General features: G+C 40.1%; 1 protein-coding gene across 5 annotated transcripts in view; it reads right to left on the minus strand.

The window, feature by feature from the left end:
• The window catches only part of NYAP2 (neuronal tyrosine-phosphorylated phosphoinositide-3-kinase adaptor 2), a 133,712-nt gene that overhangs the window by 36,633 nt on the left and 76,955 nt on the right, over positions 1-20,124 (minus strand). For all 5 annotated transcript variants that reach the window (XM_039722354.1, XM_039722353.1, XM_039722352.1 and 2 more), the window contains one exon: positions 13,824-14,921. In XM_039722354.1, coding sequence (XP_039578288.1) covers positions 13,824-14,921 — 1,098 coding nt within the window. The remainder of the gene's footprint in view (positions 1-13,823; positions 14,922-20,124) is intronic.

Raw genomic sequence — 20,124 nt, forward strand, 5'->3', positions numbered from 1 at the left:
GCAGTCAAGTGCCACTTTTTGAAAAGCTGAAATTATTATGGAAAGCATCTTTATTGTTCAATAACTCTCCCACCAAAATGGTACATAAAAATGTAAATTTCAAGAAATAATTCACTGCTTTAAATATTTATGGACACAGTTGGTTAAACTGCCATAAAGGCACTCAAATGTTTCAAGCACTTTCAGCTGTCATAGTATTTCAAAATGTAAAGATATGCATTTTTCTTATTTATTTCACCTGAATCTCAGACTTTTGCATTTAAAGCATAAGATGGTTAACATCTCGTATAAACTGTATATTTTACAGATAATTGGCATGTACAATCTCCCCTCTAGGAAAGGTCCCCTAATAGCTGTGCACTAGGCAAGGCTGGCACGTGAGCTGTGGTACTAGAAAACTTGGAAATGCTAAAGGAAGTGAGAAACAGAGTCATTTGTAACTTGGACCTAAGAAAACTGGAATTACAGCTACAGAAAACATCTTACCCAAAAGCTGTCATTCAAATGAGTATAACTCTGTGGCCAGTCTGCCATTCAGTTCTTAAACACAAATTAATTTCAGGTCCAGGTAGCTTCTTAGTGCAATGCTCAGTGACAAATGGCAGAACCTTTATTACTGCTTGGGGCTTGGGGGAAGAAAGAAAAGCAATTGACTTAAGGAACTTAAAATGAGGATTGCTCTCTGCCATCTCTCTCAGCTGTGAGCTGAAATGTATAAGCTAATCCATACATTATTAATTTATTCCTTTTTTTCCTTTGTGTTTATTATAAACTTAAATAAATAATATATCACTGTCGGCAGAATTCACATGCATGCAGAAGCAAATGGTCTAAAATTCAGCAGTCACCTACAGGTGCAAACAAAGTCACTCAGGACAGGGTTTAGATGTGAGCCAGAGCTCCTGGTCTCCTCCAGCCTCGAGAGATCAGCGCTCACCTGGTCTGGCCACAGGCAGGCATGGCCCTGGCTGAGGGAGCAGGGGCACAGAGCACCCCAGGGGCACACCTGGAGTGGTGCAGGTGCAGGATGAGACTGCAGCCAGCACCAGCATGTGAGGGTCAGTGCTACCTGGGACATGGCCCGGGCACAGTGTCCCTCCTGCCACTGCTGGCACCAGGGCAGCCTGTGCCTGACTGCCCCTTCCACAGGCACTGCATGGAGAGCAATACTGAACCTTCCAGAGAACCCCAGAGTTTCTTCTGCCTGCATCCCAGGGCTTTTTATTTACCTTTTGCTACACATTTAAAATTAGAGCTGCCTTTTAATGGATTTCCTGATGTGTGGTGCTTTGTCTGATCTGCACAGGTATAAATTTATCCCAACCTCTCCCAAAGAAAAATAACCAGCTATTAATAACACATGCAAGAAACATGGATAATGCTCAGTGTTTCAGCCAATAAAAAAAAAAAAGAAAGAGCACATCATACTGTCAATGAAACCCACAACCTCATCTTTATTAACTATAGTGGTTTGTCAATTCTGACTTCATCTGCTTGCTAATTAAGCAGAAGTTTGCTTTGCATATCAATTTTTAATACCCCTTTTTTTACAGTTATGTGAGAGTTGCAGCAGGCAGCTTGTTCAATTAAAAGCAGCTCTGACCTAGTTCCATGCAAAATCAATGGAAAGCCTGAAATTCTGACAAACCATCTAACATTTAGGGAAGATATGGCTGAACTTCTTCTTGGTGTTCATGGAGCAGGTTTCTGTGAACAGTGTAAGGCTTTTTTTGTTTTATGTGGTGAAATCCAGTGGAAACCACATCATCCTGCTACAGAGAGCCAAGGGAGGTGAAGAGGGATTGCTGAGGAAAATGCATTTAGTTGATTTTCTGTGGCTGTCCCAAACCTGCTAAGTGTGCAATCCTGCTTAGGAAAACAAGACAGGAAAAGAAAAAGCCACAGTACAACTAACAAAAGACTAATAAAAGAAGGGATAGATTTATAGTAAAATATTTATACCATAGATTTATCAACCAAGGCTTTAGAATAAAAATATTCAATTAAAATTATGAAAGTTATGATCTGGTTGAAAAAAGATAGAGTGGAATTCTTTAAGTTTCAATAAACTTGAGCTGGTGGCATTAGTCCCTTTAAAGACAAATTTTTAAAAATTCACCGTTGTAAGACATATTCAACATTATTTGGTGAACTATAGTAAGAGGAAAAATCTTTTTGTATATTAATTGAAATAAAGGAAAACCTGGTTTTACTATTAAATGAGAGACATTTTTCATCCCTGAAAGTGTTCAAAAAATGTGTGGATATGGCACTTGAGGACATGGTTTAATGTTGAATATGGTCGTGGTGCTGGACTGACTGTCTTAGAGGTCTGTTCCACCCTTGATTCTATGATTCTATGATTGATCCAAGATTATCGTATTTTAGCATATATTACAGAAGTGATGACAATCACCAGTTTCCAACAGGGCCATCATTATCTCTTAATTGTTCACTCTGTGCTTGATCTTTTAATTGTGCCTGTTCTGCTGCAAATCGTATCACAGCTCCATCACCTGACCAAAGAGGCCACATCTGGAAGATATGCACTGCACAGATGTACTACTAAAACAAACAAAAGCAGTGTCCTGGGACTCTCAAATCACATCAAATGGCAGCCTATTAACAAGTTTTCTACTTAATCCAAACTAGTCACAATTACACAATTAAGCAGAACACTTTATTATGTGACATTCACTGCACTTTTCTTTTTTTATAATTTTCCTTTCAAACCTTGGAATGCTGGAAATTGGTGACATGCACTTAGAAGAATCTTAACAGAAGCTTGTGTCCTCTGGCACCTTTTGGGCAGAAACCTAATTACAACAAGGCAAAGGGAATTCTGTTGTTGCCTTCAGCACAGCAAAGGTTTTCCTTGCAGCAGTTATCAGCTGGGGCTAGCCAGCCATGCTGATTCATAGGAATGTATGGAATAGCTCATTATGGGGATCTGCAAACATTCCTCTGACAAAGTCTGTGCACTCAGATCTGCTGATAATCCAGGCTGTGCTTTCAGTTAAAAAACTAAATGTGTGCACATACATTTCATACCCACAGGTGGGCATGAACAAGGTCTATGACTGTTTGCAGCAGATAGGGTTTGAGTAGGAGATGGAAGGAGCCTGAAGAGTCTGAGTGTGGCAGGCTTGTGAAACTTTGGTTTCACTGCCATTAGCTTTGGGCTAATTAGCAACACACATTGCACATAAGCACAGACTGCCATGCCCAGCCTAAACTCTATAATGATCAAAGAAAACTCTGTTAATGAAACCTGCAATGAAACTGTGAAAAATCAGTCTCTGTAAAGGTGGCCCAACTGTTACCTGGCACTTGATTTGAAAGGATGGTACCTACTCTCACTTAAAGGCTTTCTTTCTCAGCCCCATTCATTTCCCCTCTCTCTCATTGTGTTATTCAGGTTCTTAAAATACACCCTTGCTCTTTGAATGAGGACACACAATGGTTTGATGGGTCCTGCACACACCCTAGTACAGTATGGCAAGAACTCATAAGGCAAGAGAGAGCCTAAAGAGCTGAAGTATAGACATTTCAAGAAAAATGTTCTGTAGGAAGTTCATGACCTTATGTTTCAAAGCTTCACTTCAAAAACATCAATCTTTCATGGAACTCCTGACTATATTAAACTTGTCAACATCCTTTTGTTAACTTTTCTGCTGAAAAACAGCTTTTGAACTCTTTCAGGAGTTTGAATGTAAGGTTTTTCTATTTTCTCAGCACATTAATTTCTTCTAAAGAGTATATTTCTATCCATATTCAGTAGTAAATGTTAGTCAGAAAATGAAGATATAGTAAAGGATATGGATTGTGGAAATTTGGGACAGAAACCCCCTCTGTTTTGTATGTGCATATAAAAATATCCATTTCAAAGTTGAAGTGAAAATGAATTCTTTCCTGGCTATTTGGTCTAGGGTTTAACTAGTTGTATGAAAAACATTTTTGTTAATGCATTTCTCTTTATTGACTTCATTAATGAATTAGAAAATTTGCCTTTCATTATTAGAGCACACATGCCAATTGCACAACTCTCCTTTTATCTACTATGTTACATGTAAAAGAGGATCTTGACACTTTCAGTGACCTCATCTGAAGTTTACTTTTGCTTACAGAGCCAGGCACAAGCACCTAATGCTGCTGTGCACCCTCCATGCCTAACTCTAGATCCCAAAAATCCCAAGAAATTTTTTTCTCTGCAAGTAAATGCATAAGATTCCTCCCTGTTACAGGATGAAACCTTTGTGCCATTCTGGCTTTCTATGCATTTTAACAGAATTAATTATTTCAGGCCCTCCCCACTTTCTAATTAGAGGTTTCATTTTGTGAACTGGTTTTATTCTTGCTAGAAAAGCAACTGTGAAGCCATGCCAGCACAGACTTCCGATATTGAGGAAATAAGTAGAATTGCAGATGGTCCTGTAACAGCTCTGGCTGATGTCTGTGCTTGCAAAGCCTTACAATTATTGCCTTCACAAGTGTGCAGAGCAGCTACTGTGGCTGGCACAAGGCTCTGTCTGTGTTACAGCACATGCAAACTACATACAAATCATGCAAACATTGCTGGAGCAGTCAGCTAGCTACAGATTTCCTGGAAGAAGGTACTTTTTGAGTCATGAATTCAAATTCACACGCAAAAATAAAGTAATTGCCATCTTCAGTAAAATTAAACACACAGCTTCTCTTTTTCAGATGAGTAGTTACTAGAACAATGGTTCTCCTTACTCATTCTTCAATGCCAGATAAAGTGCTAATTGCATGTTACTGTTTTAACAATAAAATAATTATTAGGAATGGATAATTCTATTCAAAGGAGTGAAAGAAACATGAACCTTCACATCAAATTGAATGTAAAGGAACCTGATTCTTTAATATGCATGATTATCCTCACAATTATTTCCTCAGTGCTCCTGTACTTTTCACCTTACCTATACCTAGCATGTTTATATACCCCAGCAATTTCATCGTTTGCTATTTGAATCATTTACATGTATAACCTAAATAAAACCATTTCTGACACTTAGATTTTTCTTATTACTGATAGTCTTGGAAGGTTGAGAGAAAATTTCAGGGGAGGCACATCTATCTCTTTTCCATTAAGAACCCACGACTCTTTATCAGAATATTATTATCTCTTCTCACAGGCAACTAAAGTAAATGAGGAAATGGCCTCAAACTGGACCAGGGGAACTTCAGGTTGGACATCAGAAAGAACTTCTTCACTGAGAGCATTGTCAAGCGTTGGAACAGACTGCCCAGAGAAGTGATGGAGTCACCATCCCTGGAAGGGTTCAGGAAATGACAGCTGGTAGTTTATTTAGCAAGGTGGTATTTGGTCAAAGGTTGAACCCCATCTTGAAGGTCTTTCCCAACCTCAGTGATCCTATGGGTAGATTAGATAGTAGACTGACAAAAATGTGCAGCATATCATGTGTTCATTCACTAGTCAGAGTTTCTGTTATTCACTGCAACATTCTAGAAACCAAAGTAGAGTTGTTTTGCAAGGAACAGCAGCCTAGGACATGGAGAGGATCCTCTTGTAATAATTTATAATAAGATCCTCTGAAGTATATCTTCAGGGACTTTTGGATTTGGTCTTTAAGGATGGGGTTTAAAAAACAAATTTGCTCAGGCAGGAAGCAAATCAGTCATGCCAAAACAAAGTGTGTTCTTTTAAAATGGATATATCAACCACTTAGCCCAAGATATCACCGGTGTTTTTTACACAGATCAGTAAGGTAAAACCATTTCAAGAAATATAAAGAGGAGAAATAGCAGTCAGAGATATCCAATTTTGGAAGTGAAAGAATAAACCATGTTCCTCCCTTTACTCCCCAAAAAGTTCCCACCATCTTCTCTTAAATTATAGAGATTCTACAGCTGTGTCGCTGCAAGAACAGATAAGGCATTTAATTAAACCTTTTCCCTTGTAAAGATGCAATAACAGCAGCTCAAGAAACCATTGAATCAGTTTTCAGATAACATGCTGGTGTGCACAAGTATTTAATTTAACAGTGACCTCAAGCAGCTCCTCTAGCTATGATGCAAATATTCCAATTAATGAAGAAAAAAATGCAAGTTTTGTTTGCAAAACTGTTTTTTTCTCTTGTGATTAATTTTGAGGAAACTGTTATGATCTGTCTGTTTGAAACTTGTGCAGTATTTCACCATCCTAAAGTTCACAGCTCTAGGTTTGGTGGTGGTAGTGTGGTCTGGGTGGTTTTGATTACTTTTTCTAAACAACACTGCGATCCCCTTCCCTATGATTTGGTTTAAGAGACTTAAATACTATCTCTATACAAATACTATCTCTATATATTTGCTTGTGGAAAATGTCAAATGGGGTTCAAAGTGCTTTATGAACACCGTCTTTACAGTAAACACAGACCTTCCTACTAATAATCTCTAGTTTTACTTTTAGGACTTAACAAACAAAAATGCACTTGAATCCTAATGCAAAGAAAATCTGACTCTTAATTGAAGAAAAGACTAATTTCCAGGTCCAGTGCTTGTAAAGAGAAGTTCTGAAATACCTGGCAGCTCATGCTCTCAGGCCATTGGCACTGCCAGCCCAGCTTCATCCAAAGTGTCTGCGCCAACTTCCTGAGTGGAGGAAACATAAATAACCCTGCACCATTCTATTAAATCAAAGCACTTCCATTCCTATCCTCCTTTTTTTTTTCCCTAGTTCTTTCACAATAGGACCTGATACCTACCCTGACACCACATCCTCTGAAACAAACTGCAGTGGGATATTTTAAAAAAATGCATTTAGCAGTTTTGTTGAAGCCAATATATGCTTATGGAAAACATCACCAGATTAAGCATTTGTTGCCATTAAGATTGAGCACCCATAAGTTGGTCATAAATTGTGTGGTCCTGCTAGGAACAGAAAGGCAATAAACTCTCCAGTTCAGCGTCCTGCTGTATCACTGCACCACTTTGAATACAAGCTGTTCTAGTCACAAAGGACACATTTATTTTCTTGAAGCCAAAGACACAGATGGTGTAAACTGGAGTACCTCTCCTGATTTCAAATAAAAAGTGATGATTTATAAGTGCTGAGGATTTGGTCTAAAGGTCAAGATATTTCTCTGGCTTAGAAAGCTCTGTTCAGGGGAGTGGGGAAAATCAATGGCACTTAAAACTGAGAACCTATTATCATTATCCACATCCTTAAGTGCAGCACATGTTCCTATGCTTATTTACAATATAGTGAAGTGGGTGCCAGTAAGTGAATTTAGGGCATTTTTCACCCTCTATTTTTGACAACTTTCAGAAATCTCACATCTTACTGTACATTAAACCTAAAGAGAATGTCTTTTTCATTTCTTTACCTGAAACCATCTTTTACTTGAAATATAAGAGAGAGAATAACTTTATCTCTTTTCACCCCTTACAGGATTATTTCTTCAGAAAAAGCAATTTTATCAAGCAGTCAAGTAATATAAACAGAAGGAATAAGTAAATCTGTATACATCAATCAGAGCCAGCAGCTGTTTCCAGAAAAACCTGAGCAATTATTTATGAAATTATGTCTTCTTGAATGCTTCTGCATACCCTCAGAATCCCAGGAGGGCCTGATTTCCTGATGAGCCTAAATTGCTGAATTGAAAGATGAGACAATGCCATGGTACCAATTAGCTAAAGTATTGCATATTGTCTCAAAATGCTTGTTTTCTATTTTAATAACTGCATCTTACAAAGACATTCCTTCATCCTAAGCATGGAGGAACAGCCCACCATCAATGACTTGGATCACTAAATGCCCTTCAAATGGCCATACTCACTTTTGTGTGAGAGCAGCAAGACAATAAACATACAGCATGTATTTCAATCAAGGAACAGGTGTCCATTGATTTATCCATTGGAAACAAGTTCTTAAACCTGACATTACCCTTGGTGCTGAGAAAGAATGGAATTACAGTCCTGCAATGCAAATTGGAGAGTGATGGTGGAGCTGTGACATGGAATTCTCATGCTGGGATGTGCAAGATGCCACAGGGCTGCTGTGGGTGCTTCCACACATTTCCCCTTTGCACCTTTGCTTTGCAGCTCACTGCTTCCCCTTTAGACTAGAGCCCAGGTGAAATGATGTTTTTCTGCCTTTTGTGGGCTTAGCTGACAGACCCTGCTGACACGTTATGATTTTTCTTTCCAATTATTGTCTGTGATTGCTAATTGGGGAACACATGTCAGTTTCAATAAGAGTCTCCAGCTGGCCAGATTAGCTGATCAAGCCCAAAATACTTAGTCCAGTGCACACCTTCCTTTGCTAGGGATCTCAGGACTACTGTGGAAGGACAACAGCAGGCATGGCTGAAGTAGCACTCAAGACCACTGAACTGCAAAGTGAATCTTGTTTTTCCTCAGAAATTTGTCTCCTGAAGGATGCTGATCATATCTGGGTTGTCCCCATGTGTACTTCAGGCATTTTCAGTGCTGTCCCACAACAAGGCACAGCCCCCAAGAGACCTGTCCCTTAGGGGAGTCAGAGCTCCCCCAGGCTCCTGAAGGATGCTGACCATATCTGGTCATCCCCGTGTGTACTTCAGGCATTTCCAGTGCTGTCCCACAACACGGCACAGCCCCCAAGAGACCTGTCCCTTAGGGGAGTCAGAGCTCCCCCAGGTGACCCTGGTGGATCATGACCTTTGTGGGTGCAGGTGTCCACAGGTCTTGCCCCAAATATGCACTCACAATGAACACCTGCAGAAAGTGTTTCTGATGCTGCAACTCTTTAGCTTGCTAATATCTTGGTAGGTTGGACTAGATGTAGCAAGGTTAGCCTCGTGGGGTTTGACTAAATGGAACTAATTGTGGTAAGATCATATCCTTCCAGGGGTGGACAAGTGTCATTCTCTTCAAAGCTGGTGTTCTCTTTACTTTTTCCTGTGGCACTTTTCCCTGCTCCCATGAAGTGTTTGCTTTCAGACCTACTTTCAGGACTGTCAAATGAGAAGTGACTGTTTTGATCACCTCATTTAATCCCACACATATCATGGCTCATCAGATTACAAAATCCTACTATTATGGAAATGGATTCTTCTTCAGTGATGGAGAAATCAGTACACCTCTGGCTCAAAAGTTCAGGAATAACTGAAAAGATGTAGCTGTCTCATTAGACTGAATATAGCATTCATACTGCATAGAATCAATTGCTACAATGCAGAAAAAGGAACAGAGAATTAGGCTGACATCCCTTTGGATAAAAGTATGGAAAAATATTAACCTAGAGGCTAGAAACGAGATAGGCATTCAAATAGTCTCTAATGCCAAAAGTGGTGTAGCAGCGCAGATGTACAGTAGTTGAGCAATGGATGTAATAAAGTAACTATAATGGTTTTTATGCCTCATCTTGCAGGCAAATTTACTCTTCAGGACAACAGGGGCTGAGCAGGTACACAAATGAGAAGGCATGCACACAATGCCATCCCAGTCCCACCCTGCTTCAGCCAGTGTTTCTCATCCTAACTCTGTTAGAAATACATCACTGCAATCCTCCCCTGTGCCCCTCATTCTGGACTTAATGCATGAAGATTCAGGTTAAATGGGCCCGCGTGGGGTGAATTTTCACTTGATGCATCTCCCAGACTCTGTTCTCCATCACTCTGTTCTATCTAACAAGGCTGACTGAGAAACGTCAATGATCTGGGTTTAAGGGACCTTAAACCTCCCTGCCACAGGCAGGGATGCCATTCACTAGATCATGTTGCTCAGGGCCCCATCCAATCTGGCCTTGCATTGCCAGGGATGGGACATCCAATACTTCTTTGGGATTTCTAGCTTCCTGGAAAGCAGCAGAATTAAAAAAAAATAAAAAATTCTACTCTAAGTCTCAGCTGCCTGAAGTCAGCCTAAACTCCTTTTTAACAACTGAGCTACTTCGGAATCCCTCCTCTCCTCACACTATTTGAAATGTTTAGATTCTTAATTCAATACCAGCCAGGAACAGGAAATGTTAATAATTATCCCAATTTTCAATCACTATAACTGATTTTTCAAAGTAGCACGTTCACAAATTTCCTCCCTTTATGTGACTAGAAGCTGAAGAGTGAAACTCCACATAGGCAAACACCAAAGCAGCTCTGAAGCCCTTCACAGCAGCTTAGGAAAACAAAAAAACTGAGCTGCATCCCTTGTTCTGATGTCACACCTTGTGCTCATCCAGAGTCAGAGCACACAGCTGAGGTCACTGCTCTCTTGTGCAGTTCGTTAGGGTGAATGTTTGTAATAATCACTTGAAACTGGCACAGAGCTCCCAGGAAACTGTGAGGGAACAGAAGCTTTAACAAATGGGAACAATCAATATACAGAAAGAAAGGCTAGTCCTGACAAGGATTTACAGGAGCATCTCACAAAGAAACCCTGGAGCCACACACAGCCTGAAAGCCAGTGCAGATGCACAGCAGCTCTGCCCAGCTCTGACTCCAGTGCTGGCTCCTTATGGAGCACAGTGTGTTTCTGTGGAGCATGCTCTGTAGGATGTGGGGATGCCTTCAGGCACATGACTCCAGTGCTGGCTCCTTATGGAGCACAGTGTGTTTCTGTGGAGCAGAAACTACAGAAGCAGCAAATACAGTTCCAGAAAAGCTTCAGACCATACCCTTCCTCTCCCTCCGTAAATCCCTCTTTACTGAAGGACACGGGTGACACAGACACTCAGGGTGCACAGTGACAACAAAGAGATTGTGTGGTTCCACGCAGCTGGATCAAGTGGCTGTACTTAAACACCTTCCAGCTGCTTCAGAAAAGGGCACAGTGCAGCAGCCCAAGAGCTGCTACCCTTTAAATAGCTTCCCTCTGACCTCTGAGGATTGACACTGTATTTCACCAGGGTCTGCCAAGTGTTAAGGCATACTGCCATGTTATCCCACACAAACACAGAAAGGATTAAGGAACAGTCAGTGACAATTAGTAATATTTATCTTTTCCACTCTTTCACATTCTTCATATTCTACACTTTTATTCAGGTTTCTGTAGGGTTATCTCCCTCTTTTGCTTTTTTTTTTTTTTTTTCTGTAGGGTTATCTCCCTCCCTGCATAATGTTCCACCAATATTTTTTTAATTTCTGATTTGGCCTTACAATTTACTTTTCTTTGTCATTTTGTCCCCACTTTCATAATTGTCTGTAATGCATATTTAAAATGTTAAAAGCATACAAAAGGGTTTTTAGAAAACAGGACAATAAGGATCAAAGTTTCCTTAACATATCAGATGAGTAGCCCAGCCTCCCCTATCTATCACCATGTAAATCATGACAGGTAAATGTGGCAGTCTGCTCAAATGCCATGTTCAAATCTCCCAATTTAGATTCTTTATGGTGGATCATTTCAATGTAGAATTGAGAGACATAAAATGCAAGAGCTGTATGTATTTTCTATAACTCTTAGAGTGTCTTCTACCTCTGCAATATCTGAACACAAACCTGATTCTTGCTCAGGGCAGTAATCCCACGGGATTAAGTCATACTGTAAATACCAGACAAATTACAATCGGATTAGATAGGCAGTCTGTTCATTTACTCAACACAGCTGTACTCCAGAGTCTTTTCACCACTGGTGTCTATTTATAACATGAATGTATTTTTCTTAAATAAATGAACATAATTTAAATTTCATATCTCTCTTGTTCTTACCATTTGTGGCCTATAAGGAACACATTTCTACTCCCTAAGGAGCAAAGACAGTGCTCCTTGAGAGGACAACAAAGCTGCACTTGGTACAGATCTGCAGGGCAAGATTTAGTTTAAATTTATCAGTGAAAACTCCTTTGAAAGTTTTGCAAACAATTTCAGTCAAGTAGAATATAGCAAACATATTCTGGAGATAGGTATGAGACAGCAGCACAGATGTGCTGAAATTTCCCAGGATTTGCAATATTCATGGCAGGAATTTCTCCAAACTTGCAGGTTCCAAACTTGCTTACACTGGTGAGAGTACAAACCTCACTGAGTAGAGCTAGTGTAACATGGGATTTACAGGGGATTTCTGCTCATTTATGAATAAGAAGCCTATTTAATAATGTTTGGTATTACCTGCCAAAATCTCCCTAGCATTTAACTGAAATTATTTATAAATGTCACATCACATCCCTCATAATTGTTCCCAATTACAAGAATCATCTTGCCTTTTAGATACAAACTTGCAGACAAATCCGGTGTTACTGTAGTTTTACTACTGCAATCAATTAATGAAACCCTACTGAATCATGGAGCTGAGACTTTCATAAAACAGGATTAATGACTGCAGGCCATGAAAATACTAAAGGCAAATAAACAAACTGCTCCACCAACTAGTACCCTCAGCATCTTGCTAACTCCATTCTCACCTTCACCTTCTGACCGAGTTATTATTCCTGATGTGCACAGAGATAAATAAGAATAACACTGAGGCTGGAGAAGTGGAGCCAGGGAGTCAGGAGGGATGAGTTGTAGGCCAGCCTAACCAATTGCCACCAAACTTCTCCATTCTTACAGACTGGCATGTCCTCACTCAGCTGCAGAGGTGCCAGGCAGACACCTCTGCCCGTGGAAACCCAGAGGGGTGTCCTGCTGAGCACCCTGAGCATGCCCCAAAGTGCTGTGACCACACTGCAATGGGAGACATAACAGAGTGGCACAAACACAACCAGAAACACAGCATTGAGTTCACTTCCCTTCCACAGTGATACAGTAGCCTGGAAACCAGAACACTCTCTTTTATCAGGTGTAAACCAGTGCAGTTTATCATACACAGAGCTGTCAATAGCTATAATATAGTACCTACACAAACATGAGATCAGCTGCTCTCCAAAGACAGCTTTTTCATTAGGCAGGAGTCAACAATTCAAAGTCATAAATGGATTTTACTGGAGTGGAGGAGAAATCATCCCAAGTCTGCTTTGCATTGAGAGAGGAGGTGTTAGAAAGACCTTCCACTGCAGGACACCCACTGAACAGGAACATTTTTGCAACAGAAATACTGGTGCCTGGTTCTGCTTTCACACATGTGACTCCAGTTGATTTCAAAAGGCGTTTCCATATTTCGCTAGCTCAGAAGTACATGCTGTACATGGTGGAAACCTGAATGCATACGGAACATTGATTTTATGACACAGCATATGACAAGTGAATATTGGCTTAAGGTTTTCCTGCACAGCCTCCTTCTGTTCATTTCTTCCTGTGTGGGTTTATAGGTTATGTGCATTATAGGTCATGCTGGTTTTCAGATCAATTCACAGCACAACCTTCCAACCAGTGACACCAGTCCAGCTGAAAGATATTCCATGGCACAGCATGGAAGGAGAGGAATGGTTTACAGAGAATCACAGAATCATTCAGCTTGGAAAAGTCCTCCAACATCATCAGCCTTAACCTTTTCCTCAGGCTTAACCAAGGTTAAGCTGGTACCTTTGGTTGTCATTGTATTTTCCAGGATTTCTGGCCAAGTTAATGGCAATCAGCAGATCTCTGCAAATAACCCTCAACAGCTACTGTATGGTTATGTTGTTACAAGCTGCTTAGCATCCATCAAGAAAGGATCCCAACTCACCTGGAACCTTTACCGCTGCAGAAAAATTAATGAGAACTGACTCTTTGCAAGACCAAGCTGTGAATTGTACTTCTAAGCACAGTATGAATACTCAAAAACCTTAGAAATATAACAATATGAAGACTAAAGCAATAATAATTTTTCTTTTCATTACAGGAAATTTCTATAAGGCATTCAGAATTCTGTTATTTAATTTTTGCAAGCATTTGATTTCACAGCAAAGTACAGTAGCAGGTATTATTATACAAAGATGAGGAAAAATTATGTCAAGGACTTACTTTCTGCAGGTTCCTTAGATCTTCTACCACTGGAGGATTTCCTCAGGAGACTTCTTCCTGAGGTGAAGAGGCTGGTTAGCTCCTCCAGAGGACTGGTGGGTGTGCGAGAGCGGGAACTGCTCTGCGAGGATGACCCGTAGGTGCTGACTGACACACTGACCATCTTCCCTCCTTCTTGCAATGTGTTTCTGGCAGTAGAATGAGGCACTGATGGAGAGCTTCTTGAGAGACTTCCTGAATGTACAGAGTCATAAGGTGGAGGTCTTTTGAGGCTTAAGGGGGTAAGAGACCTACCCATACTGACAGGAGAAGGTGAGGCAGAGTGACTTTTAGGATAACCGTGTGGAGACTGCGTTCTGTATAAGGTAGAAGGATGAGGAGGTGAGGAGGTGTGCCCAGGGGTGCTAGTTCCATGAGATACTGTCTGGTCTTTCTCCAGTTTTTGATGGCCTGGTGTATGAGGTGGCAGTGAAGATGGAGAAGCTCCAGCTTGTTGTTTGATGTAAGACACATTTTCTAGGACGGGAAGCTTTGTGACCTCTAGTGGAGTTAGAGGAGACTCGTCAGAATTGGGGGAACACTGCACTGGTGCTGGTGGGAACACCAGCAGTGGAGGTCTGTGAGAAAGAAGGTTTGGAAATGGTGGGGGTATGTCACAAAGCAAGCCCTTGGGAGTAGATGGCACTGGAGACTTGGTGAAATCTAGGTCAGGCACTGTGGGAGTAGCACACTGAGAAGAACAAGTGTGATGGTCATATTCACATTGACATTTTGAGTCTTGGCCTACGTCATCAAATATAGGGTATTTCATCTCCTCATAGACCGCTTCGCTTTGGTCATCCTCATCTTTTTTGAAGTCTCTGAGAATATTCCCAACCATTTCAATATAAACAGGCTCTTCTTCCTCTGTGTCTGGAGCAGGGCTGCTGACCTGCGAGAGTGAGGCATCCCTAGTGAGGCTTGTCTTCATAGGGCCATGCTTTTTGATATATGTTTCATCAAAAGATGTGCTTAGCTGAGTGTTTGGGTTTCGTTTCGGCTTAGGAGGTGGAATCTTCTTTGTGTACTCATCACTGTGAGGTCTTGGTTTGGCTGACACTGAAAACAGAACAGAACACAAACTCATCAGAAGCCTGTAACACACCTTGTCAACTCAATAGGGTCTCTGTTAGAGTGCCATAATTCTGGAATGGATTTCCTGGGACCAGCTTGTTGCTGGTTATCTCTGGTATTACGTCAATAGAACACCACAAAAATAACATTCAATTCAAAACACTCCTAGATTTCCCCCAGAATGCTCTGACACTCCAGGATTAAGTAACTAGTGAGCACTTCCCTTCCTCCGAGACATCTGTTCTTTCCCAAACTCTTTGGGACAGGAGACTTTCCATTTTTAAATATTATGATTTTCAAATATCACTGTGGGATTTTAAAGACCCAAAGAGTTGCCAACGACATACAACTAAATATAAAAATGAACTCCTTTTGGCTCCAAGAGAACAGTTAAGGTCCTGAACAGTCACATTGGAATGACAGTGAGGTAACTCTGAAGTGACAAAGTGATGAATCAAGACCTTTTTATTTATAGTAACTTCTTACATAAAGCACAACAATTGTCTCAGCACTAAAACAGAAGGAAAATACTCATACACAAATCGTAAAATCTGCTGTTGAGATAATTCTAGTGATTTATCTGGACTCTATTATATTGTTAGAAATCTCATGAATCTCTTAATGAGATTTCTGTGGAGTCAAGGAATAACAAAGTATCTCACAGATTTGGATCCTTTCTACATTGGTTACTTTTAGAAACCTTGTCTTTGAAATTATAAAACAAAACATTGTGATAAAATTCATTTGAAATGAGAGGTTAAGGGTTTCTTGGAAATTATCCTTTATGAATTAAACAATAAGAAAACTCATGCAAACTGCATTTTGTTCACTTTGCATGCAGAGCTAATAAAACATCTCATTAAATGTTAGGGTTAATAAAATGCCTCATTAAATGTTTAAGTGAAGTCAGCTTTTATCCTAAGCAGACTCAACAAACTTGTTCAGAAACAAAATTTATCACATACACTAAATCTAGCTTATGTTTCTAGGAGTTAACTGATACCTCACTGGTAAGTTCCCCAGTTCAAAAAAACAAACAAACACAGAGAACTAAACTAGTGGCCAGGTTAGAATGGTAGCTTTCCTGCCTTTCCAAATTTTGTTGCTCCTTGTAATTCACTACTGCATATCTGCTAGTTTGAACTCAATAGTCAGGGAAACCTTCTGCTGACCCATCAGCAAACAGCCAGCAAATCTCTGATGCTGAACCAGGCAGGCAGCACTCACAGAGTCGAAATCTCTCTTTTAGAAACAGCCATGAACATATTCCTGAAGCCAGCAGTGAGGCAGTGCTCTGCCAGCTCAAAGACAGCATTTTGAGTCTGGGAGGATGCTGGCTCAGAGCTGGATTAAAGCACCTGCATTAAAGCACCTCACTAATGTGGTTTGGTCACTATCAGAGGAGGACTCAAACAGTGTTATCACTTTGTCACACTCATGCTTTGATCTGCTAAATAACTTCTGTTCAATTCCCACAAGGTGTAGCAGTAAAGGCAGATGATAAACAAGTTTTGCTCAGGAATAAGGAGCTGTGAATGTGTACATGTACAAAGTAATGAGACTAGTCTTTGTTAGTAGCATTTGTTTTAGCTTAACACACAACTAAGGTACAACAAAGCAAAAAGGAAAAGAAATCTTGCCAGAATTAAAAGGAACAAAAAAGACTCAAAAAATTATATTATACTTTCATGATGATTCCAATTAATGTGTTCCACTTTGCAGCAGGCTAGGGACATGCAAAAGCTACCACAGATAGGAGTGTTTGGTAGCTTGATAGTTTTTCAGTATGTGGATATATCCTAATGCATTTTAAATTTGTCTTTTTAATTAACCCAAATTAATTTTCTTGAATGTATTAGACTAGACATTTGGGAATAAGATGTAGGCTACCAGAATCATTTGGGCTTTGCAGAAAATATTACTTGTGATGCATTTGACAATACTGGCAGATTTTTCTTGCCTACTTCCAGATAAATCACTATTTCATTTCTGTTTAGTGTCTTATTTGTATATTATGTTTTTATATATTCTACTAGCATAAACTTGATCTCAGTCCTCTCTCCAGCCTCTGTTAATCTGATTTACAACCCTGTCAAAAGCAATCTTATTCAGATAGCTGTCATTAAAATGAAGAGACAGTCAATGAAACTGGCACAAACTGCCTGATCATTTGTGAACATGTTGTACATGACCTGAACTCTACTTCAGCTACATTTGAAAATCCTGTATTTTGTAAACACGGGCTTCTCACATTCTTCAGTTCCTGTGCATCACACTGCCATCACTAATGGATACCTGAGAAAGGAACATTTCCTGCTCCCCTGCTTCCTCAGATCCCTGTTCCCAGTGCTGCCTTTTACATCTTCTGTGCCACAGGTATCACGCTGAGATTGGCTCTTTCTTACAGCCACAACCCTTCTCTTTGATGTCTTTATTGGGATGGATGTTAATGATCACAAAATAATCAAAAGCTGAGTTACTCTTGTGCTGTGGTCATTCAAGGCTAATGTTAACTGATATTTTTTTCTAAAACCAGCCAAAAGTGGTCAAAAGTACTGTGTTTTTAAATTGCTATTTAAAAAAGCATATTCTCCTCTTCCCTCATTCCATTTTCACAATTTTATCCAGCTGAAGAGGTTCTACTACACTGCCTAAACCTGTCCTTGGCTGCTGGAGTTCCTATATACAACATCCACAGGTTATTACATTACAAACGAGGAAAGGAGAAATGTCAAGGAAAAACGATTGACATTCTGCCATCCAGCCTTGTATTTTTGCATGGGTTGAAATTAAGTACCACAATGACACACAGAGCCTCATCTGCCATTGCATGATATGTAGCACTAGCCTAGAATATATTGGTGACATTATCAACAAAAAGGTCAAATGACCCAGTTCTGCTGTTTGAGACAGGGTAAAACATGACAAGGTGATTTACTTTCCATTTGCTATATAAAGCCTTTTTCCTCTGCTGTAGTTTATTTTACTAAACCATCTATTTCCAGGAGGTTGTGTGTTACTGAGATATTTTTCCCTTCATGAAAAATTGGACTTTTCAAACTAAAATTTTAAACTAAATTGTTTAAAATTTTACAAACCTTAAAACTTACCTCCTTTATGCTCCTCAGGGCAATACACAGGTAAATGGATAGAATTAATAATAAAGAAAACTTTTTATTGTTACTAGGAACAGAGGAATTGTTCACATCCACTAGAAACTCCCTCAGGTGCAGGAGGACACCTGAATTATCTTTGAAGCATACTGAATTATCTTTAGGAAGGCTGTGGTGCAAGACACTTAAATTTATTTAACAATGGTTTCTACTCTGACACACAGCTCCCTGGCAAGGGCTGAACTCCACAGCACACCTGTTAATGGAATATGAATCATGAACTACTGCTCCAGCCCAGAACAACAGAGAAAAATAAGAGGAATTCTGCAGCCAAACAGAGCTGTGCAAAGCCAATGAAAGGAGCAGAGAGTGTTTGTGCAGTTCTGGTGTTACCAACATTTGGCAGGGATAGATGTGCATGAATGCAGAAGTCCTGGCAAGATCCCAAACCCAATGAAAAGAAATTATTTGGCAATCTCCAGAGAGGAACAGGCAAGATTGCTTAAAGTACTTGACATTTATCAGGCAGAAAAAGCACTGGTGCCTGCTGGGATCATAAACTCCTATGAAAAGTGAACTGCGCTGGCATATTGGAGATACACATACTGCCACGTTGTCTGCTCTAAACATGGAGTAATTAAGTGCTTTCCAACATGAATTACTATGTCCTTGATTAAACTGCTGCCTGTAACTTGTGTTGAGACTCTGCCACTCGTATGCATCAGACACGAGTCCTGATCCAAAGCTAAGTGGCAGAAATGAAAGTAAGAATTGTTTCTTTCCCCACCAGCGGCAGCTTTCCTCAAACATCCATCTCAGAGTGCACCACAAGCCTCTTGTGAGTGCTTCTGTTACAGACACACAGGCACAAGAGAGGCCTGTGGGGAGGTGGAGCACAAGGGAGGTGCTCAGGGGATGATGCTCAGCGCTGCCCCATGGCCCTCTGTCCCCACAGGAGCTGCCCTGGGGGCTCAGGATGCTGTGCCAGCACCCCCTTGTTTGCATCAGAGCCACCCAAACTGCCACTGCTAACCTGGAGGCACAGTGATCCTTGCAAACGAGACTGAACTCCTGAGTTCCTGCTGCTTGAGCAGGAACTCTCTGTGTTCAGTGGGGCACTCCTTCCAAGCAGCTATCTGGCTCTAACTTTAAGAGAAACAAGAGCTGCAGCTCTGGTAACTCCAGGTCTCATCTCAAAGCCAGAAGCACAGTGCTTAAAATAGCCTCATGGAAGCCCTGCTGTATAAGGAGGATATGACATTTTTGAAATGAGATATTTGTAGTGCAAAGGTTATGCATAGCTTTCAGACATACCCAGATAATCTCCCTTTCATAGCTAATTTTGGAAATAGAGAATGTTTCTCATATTATCCTTCTGAAGTATATTTTTATTCTTTAAGGAGAGACTGAAATATGAAAATATGTTATTAGATTATTGTTTATTATTTGCTCACTGTATAAGGAATGAGTGAAAACATCTAAAAATTAAAATTTATTTTTATATTTTATATTGTCTTTTGGGAATTTTCCAGCTTTTGCATTCCATAGACAAGTTCAGTGAATTTTTCTGTTCACTGTAACAAACAGACTAAAACCACAAACAGGAAAAGTGTTTCCTTTCAATTTATACAAGAGGCTATAGATCCAATGAAGGAATGATTTGGGGACTAAAAGTGCTTCTATTGGGTTAGATTTTGTTATCTCTGTAGATGAAATTCGAATAGTCTTAGTGAAACTGATTTTTAAAAGATACAGCCATCTGAACTGTGCAAAAGATTGGCACTCAGGAGACCTAAGTTTAAATCATCTCTTTTTACAGGCCATGAGGCCTCACCTATCATTTTACCTCCTAATGCCACCTTTCAATATTTCTCTTCTGCCATGTTAGGCCCTTAGGCATTTTACACAAGGGTTTTAATTTATTTGTTTATATCAAAACTTGCATAGCAATTCCTATAATTGGAAAGCAACAGTAGAAAAAAAAAGTAGTTATTGGAGAAATGCAGTGTTGAACATGCATCTTTTCTTCTCCAAGAAATATTTGAAGGCAAATATTCCTACACTGTGAGCAGCCA

The sequence above is a fragment of the Passer montanus genome, unplaced genomic scaffold (genome assembly GCF_014805655.1).
Source record: "Passer montanus isolate IOZ18808 unplaced genomic scaffold, ASM1480565v1 scaffold48, whole genome shotgun sequence".
Taxonomy (NCBI): domain Eukaryota; kingdom Metazoa; phylum Chordata; class Aves; order Passeriformes; family Passeridae; genus Passer; species Passer montanus.